Raw genomic sequence first — 9,489 nt, forward strand, 5'->3', positions numbered from 1 at the left:
GTCCTGGGATCCAGCCCCGTGTCGGGCTCCCTGCTCAGCGGGGAGTCTGCTTCTCCCTCTCCCTCTGCCCCTCCCCATGCTTGTGCTCTCTCTCTATCCAATGAATACATTTTTAAAAAAATCTTAAAAAAAAACAAAGCCCAACTTTGAAATAGGAAGGTACTCTGTCAGTGACTAGGCAATGGGGTGGGAGACAGGCAGGTTCAGAGGGGCAGGAGAGAAGACTGCTCAGAGGGCGAAGTTGCTAGGCCTGGTGCCTCGCCCAGGACCTGGTTGGTGCCTGAGGTCTCCCGACCTGCCCCGGGAAAAGGGGGCGCCCTCTAGCGGATGCTGGTGTGAAGCCGGCACAGGAACGAAGTCTGGGTGCTGAGTGACAGTTAAGAGGGACAAAATTTTGAAAGTCAGGAGCCTCCCTTAAGTAGCCTTGTGGAAGGATTCTGCTCTAAGTTAGGGATCTTTGGCATTTCGCGATTTGCATTTTTCCGGTCAGTTGTTTTTAAAAAATTAGTGATTTATGGTCAAACTTTTAAATTGAGCTGTCCATCCATTTTGCTTTCAGCTCCAACTACCTTCACTTTCCTCCTGAGTTTATGTGCTCTGTGATATATAGTCCACACTCCACCGCATTTGTCACGCTAAATTATCCCGTGTTCAGAAGGTTAGCAGTGTGGGACAGTAGCTAATAACACAGGCTCGAGAGTCATGCTGCTAAGGTTCTGGCCCTGCCACTCACTGCATGACCTTGGGCAGGGGAGGGAGCCCATCTGTGCCTCGGTTTCCCTTTCTGTAAAATAGCCACAATAGCGGTACACCTACTTTCCAATGTAGTTGAGAGAAGCAAATAACCAGATAACACAGTGTAAAGTGCTTAGAACTCAACAATGGTAGCTGGTCGCTCCCCAAGGAATCCTATCCTGGGGCATTCCACCTGCAATTAAAGCATGCTGACACCAAGTAGCGCCTGCACTTACCTAGCTTGGGTTATCTCAGGAACAGACACAATTCCCAGAGCCTCGTGGGTTTTTCTATGTTGTTAGACTCTTTCTACAACATCAAACTCTTTTTTTCAACTGTCTAAAAGATACTGACCAGGCTCTCAAGAGAACCAAAACAAATATATGAAAAATATCGCACATCTCTTGTTTCCTTTAAGGGAACGTGTTTTTGTCTCCTGGCTTGCATTCTACCAGGCAGCTCAGTCTTTCTTGAGACCGATGGCTCTCAGGGGAGCGCCAGGGCCCCTGGGTCTTGGGGGGCAGTAGGACCACTCACATGACCACCAGTGGGATAGCAGAATGCACACTGCTCTGAGCCTCCTCTGTCCCTCCAAGTCCATTGGCTTTGCAGCTTCTGGTCACCTGGGAGTCCCACTGACTTTGCTGCTCACCTTTTTTCTCCCCATGCTTCCTGTCTGAGATTGCTGAGGGGGCAAGGTGAGGGCTTAGCTGCCCCCGGTACAACCCACAGATGGGCTCAGCCACTTGCCCAGGCTCCAGACACTCCTCTCCCTGCCTCACTGAGTCTCTGAAGAGCTCCTGCTTTCCCCTCCCTGTCGGGGCGCCGATCATAATTGCCTTAATGGACTCAGGCTTTTGGAAAAAAAAAACAAAATCCCCAAAGCAAAGTATGTCTAGAACCGTTTCCATTTCTGCCCTGCTGAAAGCCCCCCCGGAGACCGAGAAAGCATGGAGGCTGGCTGGCTGCCTGAAGGAAGGTAAAGAGAGGACAAAGGGGCAAAATGGAAGGTACCCTTCCAGAGAGAGTCTGGTCTTACCAATATTACTGGAAACTGGATGTCTCGGTAGAATGCACAGCGTAGAGCGAGACCTGCCGAACTAGCAACTCCTGCGTATGACCAGGTAACCTCTTAAACCAATGTCGTTCCAATTAAAACAGCTAGAATTGAAGCCAACTCATTCTTTCTGCCCGAGTGGTTAGCCCAGTGGTCTTCGAAAACGGGTAGGATGATATGACCAAGATTAATTAAACCGTTTCTACTCTTTTCCTGTCCTCTACATTTCCAGTTAATGAGGTTGCTACTAAAATTACAGTGAAATGTCAGAAAGTGGCATTCATGAAAAAAGCAGAGGGCTTCAAGTCAGAGCTCTTTAACGGCGAGATTTCACTTTTCTCATTACCCTTGGCACTGACCCAGTAGCTTTACTCATGAGAAATGTTTAAAAAATGACATGAATCTTATCCTTGTCTTGGTGTCCCACTAGATCCCGGGGCCCAGGTGAAGTAGGCTAGATCTTATTCATCGCACAGGACTTCCGGGGTTTCCCCCTCCCCACCCCATCACCCCCTTGGACTCCATCTTTGTAAACATTCTACTATCTCAGAACTGACCCAGTATATCCCTTATATTCTTTTCTTTTATGTTCCCATCTGGTCATCTGGCAAGCAGACCTTTTTCCTGCGATGGTCCACAATAGGGGTTGACAAACCTTTTCTGCAAAGGGTCAGATAATAAACATTTGGGGCTTTGCGGGTCATCTCAACTACTCAGCTTTCATTATAGGGCCAAGGCGGCCACTGACCATACGTGAAAATGAGTGGGCATGGCTTGTTTCCAGTAAAACTTTACTATGGATGTGAAAATCTGAATCTCTTATGTTTTTCACCTGTCACGAAATATTACTCCTCTCTTGATTTCTGTTCAACCATTTAAAAATGGAGAAACCATTCTTAGGCTGCAAGCCATCCGAAAACAGCCAGTCAGCCCCATTTGGCCCATAGGCTGCAGTCTGCCAAACTCTGGTCTACCCCACACAGGGCCAGCTTTCGATTATTCTCACTCCTATACAGAAAATGGTCCCCCAAGCAGCAAGTAATACAAAAATCACTCTGATTTGGCTCTGGAATAGACTCTATAATTTTTCAAACAGCACACTTATTTTCCTGGTTACCTTGATTCCAGTCTGGTAATCAAATTAGCATGCATTCCAGGTGAGCAGAAACAAAGAGGCCACTTTAAAATTATGATGGGCTGTGGGGGGGCTTGTCCATTGATTGTGACCCCCCTGTTGGAAGGGGGAGCGTTCTCACGTGGGTAATAACAAATTTACTGTAGAAACATCAAGGATTTTTATTATGTTCTTACAAGAAGATTTAAATGGTGGCAAAGCCAATTATGCATTCCTTCTACATTTACACATTGGCACTTTTTGATTTTAATCAGAAAACTGATTGCTGCTTTATCTTGTTACCATGGTGATTTAAACTTTTTTTTTCTTCCCGGAGCTTGAAAAGGAAAAAACCGCATGCCTTGGTACTTTGTGAACTTCCTCAGAGATCATCAGAAAGATAAATCTCAGGGCCCAAGGGGGTCTTGGACACCATCCGATCCAAGTCCTTCAATTCACAGATGTGGACATTGAGACCCGTGAGATTCAAACATTTTAGGACTGAAATGTCTGCCACTCAGTACCTACCCCAAAGTCACCTGTTAGTGGCAGATAAATGAGACTCGCCCAGACCAGGTCTCCTGACTCTGGCCAATGGTCTTTGTACCACGTCACTGGGCCTCGTGCTCCCTGCCATAGTTAGATCAGTGATGCTTTAACCTAGAAACAGCACATCATCATATAATACCCTGGTTCCTCCCCATCCCACCAACCACCATCACTGTCCTGTTCTTTCAAAACCGTCTCTGGATCCACAAAATACTCTGTAGCTGTTGGAAGGGGTTCCTAGGAAATTCCATATCCAGAAAAGCCAGAGGCTTTGGAGCTCGTTCCTGAAGTCCTTGGAATGGCCTCGTGGAGATGGAACTCTCGGAGAGTTCATTCTAGAAGTCAGATTGTCAATGTGGTGTCATCTTCTTAAAGTCGATACATTGCAGGATGGATACTGGGAACCTTTAAGAATGCCCCCACCTACTGAAAACTGTCTAAGACTCAGGGACTGCTGAGCTTGATTAAGATCACTAGCAGTTGTTTGCACAAACTCTGGCCACTGGGTTAGCCACACGTCACACTTGTCTGCAAACTGCTGCCCCCCTTATCACCGATGAAGAAACCACAGCTCAGAGAGGTTAAGTAACTTGCCTAAGATCACCCATTTGGTAAATGGCAGAGCCACATGACTCCTGGCTTCAAAGCTTTGCTGTCTTTCTTGCTTCAAAGTGTCTGCTGTTTTCAGAGGCTCCTGGGGCCTGAAAGAGAGCTAGAGGGATCCCAGACTCAGATGCGCCAACTGACTCTTTCATCAATCCTGCAAGCCATGTCCCTGAAATTCATAAATCTTAAAACACATTTCCAGGGTAAAAGAGATCGACTATCACTAGTACCAATGGTTAACATTTGTTGAGTAGCTGTGCATGCCAGACGCTCTTCTGGGCACTTTAGATACATTAACTCTAGAGGAGAGTGGCCAGTTTCCAGATCCCACAGTCTTATGAGCCAGGATACTCTCAGCCTCAGTCTAGAAAGCAGGATATGCCCACTTCAGCACTACTGATATTTGGAGCTGGATCATTCTTTGGTGTAGGCAGGTTATCCCCGGCCTCTACCCATGATCCACCAGCAGCAGCCTGCCCTCCAGTTGTGACCACCAAAAATGTCTACCAACATTGCCAACTTTCCCGAGGAACCAAAACCGCCCTATTTGAAAACCACCGACATAAAGTACAAAACTTTATAAGCTTCCCTAATATTTATGGTCGTTCAACCTGCTTACTAAAGGTAGTTTGATAAATAATTAAACCAAATAATTATGATTTCTGAGACTTATACACATTTATTTAAATAACATAATTTAAACCAAATTTGATACTTCATCCAATGGGAGTAAGAATGTGAATAAAACGAACACTCCTTTCTGATCGACTGGTATGATTCATGGCTTGCATTGCAAGAAAAAAAGAGAAAAAAAGAGATGACCACAGGAGACATAGACCAGAGAGTCAGTCTTTTCTTTTTCTTTCTTTTTCTTTCTTTCTTTCTTTCTTCCTTTCTTTTCTTTCTTTCTCTTTCTTTTTTCTCCCCTTCTCTTCCTTCCTTCCTTCCTTTCTCTCTCTCTTTCTTTTTTAAAAAATGCAAACCTTTGCCTGGAAGTCACAGCATAAATGCAGAACTTAGAATCCCAAGATGTCAGAACCGTCAGAGATCTTTGCACATCTATTCCTATCTGCCATTTTATAGGAGGGGACACCAAAGTTCAAGGAATCTAGATAATGCGTATAGAGTCACTTAATCTATTAGTGTCAGGGCCACTGGACTAGAAGCATCTGCCCTGGCTTGCTAGGGTTTAGGTGTTGTTGTGTGTCCTGCATGCACTGCTTTGAATATTCAGTACCTGCTATCCATGTGTCTCTGCAGCCAGTGGTTCCCATCTGACACCAGCCCGGGCCTCCGCAGACCCCACAGCTCCCACCGCAAGTCCAGCTGTGACTCCAGCTGCAGATGCCTCCGCTCAGGACCAGCCCACAGTCACTACTAACACAGAGCCTTGAGAGGGAACTCTCTCCGGATGAGAGAGAAGCCCGTCAGCAGCTGGTATTGGAAAGCTGGGGCTAGGGCATTATACTGATAAACATCTTACATTTCTTGTCAACTGGATGCGAATTTTGCACTTGGTGTCTTTTTTTTTTTTTTAATCCAATTATAAGGAAGTACCCAGAGCAGGCAGTGGGTAAACCAAAGGTTATCACACAAATACAAGGAACACCCTGATCACAGGGGTGTGTTGGGGAGGTTGACTGGGTCACTGCAGAGTCCATCCCTAGTGACCGTGTGTATGGGGGGGGGGTCATAGTCTGCCTTGTGGCGTATCCGAATCCTTACACACCGAGATATATTTTAAGAATCTTAGCACCTTGTTCGTTCCCTGTCATTAAAGTACTGAAAATTGTGACCTCTCCACCAGTTAGAGAATATTTCGGGGTGTGTGTTGGCCACAGCCCTGCTCCTCAACGTCCAAAAGGCAGATTTCAATTTGACTTCCAAGGCCCAGCAGGTGTAAGGCACCTTGAAAGAAATCAGTTGTGGCTGGAGAGGCAGGGAAGGCGACGGCTTTGTAAATGGGTTCACATTCTTCTCCTTGACTTTTTCTAGGGTCGTGCTTCCGGATCATTCAGTGACATTGTTGGATATCATTTCCTTTTCAATTGAATCCATAAAATAACATTTAGAAAATTCTTAGTATTTAACTGTAGTTTTCTCCATGAATTACCCATTAGAATAGACTGGCGGCAGTGGAATATGCAGGAAATAAGCCTTTAGCTCATAGTTCCATCCCTACCCCTTATGCCTGCCTGAGTCTGTGGAAGGGCGTGTGTGTGTGTGTGTGTGTGTGTGTGTGTGTGTGTGTGCGCGTGTGAGAGACAGAAAGAAAGAGAGGAAGAGGGAGAGCAGACTGTCCATTCACTGTATGCTGCTAAGGTAGTAAATAAATCAGTAATGCAATATTGTGGGTCCAAACTACTCTTTGCACTACTTTATTTACAGTAGTAAATAAAAATTATTTTTATACCGTTGACTCCTGAGATGTGGCTTTCTTGCTTTTTTGTAGTTACTGTTGTCTTCATACAAAGTCCTAAGGTCCATGCATGCTCCTCAAGGAGGCAAAAAAAAAGAGTGCTCCTGCTGAGAGGGATTATTTCTGATAACCCATGAATGTTTACAGATATGAAGGTGGAAGGCGGCTCCTCTACAGGGGTGCCACGCTCCGAGCCTGGCCCCTGTGATGTTTGCATGGTTCCAGACATTGCTTCAGGGCTTCTGGCTACGTTGGCGCTGTATTTATATCAGTTCTGGGTGACGTCTGTGGTCCGTGTTCTTTCTCCTCTGTGTGTCATGTAGACTGTTCTTGTTTTACCAAAAGTTGTCTTCCCTGCTTGCAAGAGAGCCAGACTTTGGAGTCCGATGGCCCTGGATTCAGATTCTGATTCTGTAACTTTCTAGCTCAATAAACTTGGGTGAGTGATTAACCCTCTCTGAGACCCTCTGTTTATAAAATAAGGACCATAAAATCCACCTCTCCCGACTTTCCATGCAGCTTAAATGACATAATGTAGGTAAAACCCCCAACACAGTGTCCTAAGCATGGTTTGTTGTTATTTTTATTAGAAAGAAAAGTCTGAGGGGGTGTCTGGCTGGCGCAGCTGGTAGAGCATGCAACTCTTGATCTCAGGGTTGTAAGTTCGATCCCCACATTGGGTGTAGAGATTACTTAAAAATAAAATCTTAAAAAAAAAAAAAAGAAAGAGAGGTCTTAGGGTTCAGATAAAGGGCTCTTTGCTCTACCTGGATCCTCTCTTCATGGCAAACACTCACTCTTCAGTGGCTGGGATCATAAGAGTGCAGATGGCTCACTGGGAATTGCCATCAGCTCTAGGGACCTGCCCAAGGTTATGTCCTTGCAAGAGCACCTCATGGCCAATGACTTGTTGATATAGGGCAGGCTTTCTCAACCTCAGAACTATTGACATTTGGGACCAGATGGCTCTTGGTTGTAGGGGCTGCCTTGTGCATTGTAGGATATTTAGCAGCAGCATCCCTGGGCCCTACCCACTAGATGCCAGCAGTGCATGCACCCCCCACCACACACACACACCCATCGCCCAGTCGTGACAGCCAAAATATGTCCAGACCTTGCCAAATGTTTTGGGGGGTGGGATGGCAGGAAGGAATCACCTCCTGCCACCCTTCACCTTCAGAATGACCTATGTAGGTAAAAAGGCTTTTTGCCTCATTTTGGAACAGCCCTGTAGGGCCATCCCAACTCCAGAACACCACCTTGATGGCAATCTCATTCTAGTTCAATTTCTCCCTCTACCTAATTCTGCCTTCCTTGTTTTTGTGTAGGATTTCCTGACACTGGTTCCATAAAACTTCACATGCAACCCTGTATCTCAGAGTCTATTTCCAGGGAACAGAGCTATGATTAGTCTGCTAGAGCTGCCATAACAAAGTATCACAGATGGGCGTGCTTAACCAACAGATACATATTTCCTCACAGTTTTGGAGCCTGGAAGTCCAAAATCAAGGTGCAGCAGGGCTGTTTTCTTCTGAAGCCTCTCTTCTTGGCTTCTAGATGGCCACCTTCTTCCGATGTCTTCACAAGGTCTTCCCTCTGTGTGTGACTGTGTCCTCATCTCCTCTTTTGAGGACATCAGTCATATTGGATCAGAGTCTACCCTAATGACCTCATTTTACCTTAATGATCTCTGTAACGGCCCCATCTCTGAATACAACCACATTCTGAGATACTGACTGTTTGACTTCAATGTGAGAATGTTGGGAGGACACAATTCAGCCCATAACACCAACCTGAGACACTGTCGGAGGTGGCTCAGTTCCAGAACATGGGCTCATGGGAGCCATCCTGATCTGAGACAGTTGTCCAAACATGCTCATCTCCAGGTCATGCTGTAAAGAGCTGGAGTTGTTCCAGCATCAAACTACTGCAGGTGAAGCTGGTAGGTAGGTCACACAACAGTTAATGTCCCAGCTTAGGCACCTGTTCTCTTGGGAGTTCTCAGCTTGTATGACCTGGGTCTAGCTCACACCTTCTCAAGCCTCAACCTCCCTCTTCTCTCCTCAAATTCTAAATTCACTTCCTATGAGCCTAGTGTTAGGCTGACTGGAATAGAATCCTGAACAATGAAGTCAACTTGGGGTGAGGGTGGGGAAAGGAATAGAAGAGTGGGGTCCAGAGTTGATGTTCAAGTTCCCTATTGTTTCCTCCCTTTAGGACATTCTTAGACCAGGGGGTGTAGATCAGTAGATTGTGAAACAAATCTAGCACACAAATGTGATTTCTTTGGCCCATCCAGTATTTTTAAAAATTTGAATAATTTCTTAACATCTTAAAATGGAGGATTTGGGGCTTCTCCTAATAAAATCTGAAGATGTAAAAAAAATAACTTTCATTGCTGCATGCCAAGAATTAGCTGAAGCTAAGGGGGTCTGCCTCTTTTAGGTAGAGCCTGTGCTTTCTGGTTTACCCCAATCCCCACCATTCCCTGCTGTTTACACCTAGCCCACCTAGGTATTTGGTTTACAGTCCATGCTTTGGACTTCCTTCTCTTTATTCTTAATGACCACATTTTGGCAAAGCTGAGAGTGATTCCCAGATTCATCTAGTGCTTAATAATTGTCAAGCCTCTGTTAGCTGGGGAGATGGTAGTCCTTCTTTCCACACTTTGGTAGAGGAAGATGCCAAGTTGTGACTCATTTGAAGTCCCAACAAAGTATCTAAAAAAGATGTAGGATAAAATGTCAATGAAAAAAAAAATAGTGTTTTTCTATACCAGCAGTATAGGATGTTTAGTATTTCCTATACTAAATAATTAAAATATTAATTTCCTTTATAATAGCAACACAGTTTTAAAATGTCCAGTAATTAACCCAACATTAAATTCACTAGATCTTTACAAAGAAAACTAAAAACTATTAAAGTACAAAAAAAGAAGATATAAATAAAGTAATATGCTATGTCCATGGATAGAATAATAACATACAAATATGTTAAGTTCCTCAAAAT

At 44.9% G+C, this 9,489-nt stretch overlaps 1 protein-coding gene across 2 annotated transcripts in view; it reads left to right on the forward strand.

Moving 5' to 3' along the window:
* Positions 1-6,480, forward strand: part of SEL1L3 (SEL1L family member 3) — a 97,954-nt gene extending 91,474 nt beyond the window's left edge. For both annotated transcript variants that reach the window (XM_081812530.1, XM_081812532.1), the window contains exon 24: positions 5,322-6,480. In XM_081812530.1, the coding sequence (XP_081668656.1) occupies positions 5,322-5,455 (134 nt within the window). In that variant the 3' untranslated portion in view covers positions 5,456-6,480. The remainder of the gene's footprint in view (positions 1-5,321) is intronic.
* Positions 6,481-9,489: the final 3,009 nt, after the last annotated feature.

This window comes from Leptonychotes weddellii, chromosome 2 (assembly GCF_054177405.1).
Source record: "Leptonychotes weddellii isolate Sample4059 chromosome 2, ASM5417740v2, whole genome shotgun sequence".
NCBI lineage: Eukaryota > Metazoa > Chordata > Mammalia > Carnivora > Phocidae > Leptonychotes > Leptonychotes weddellii.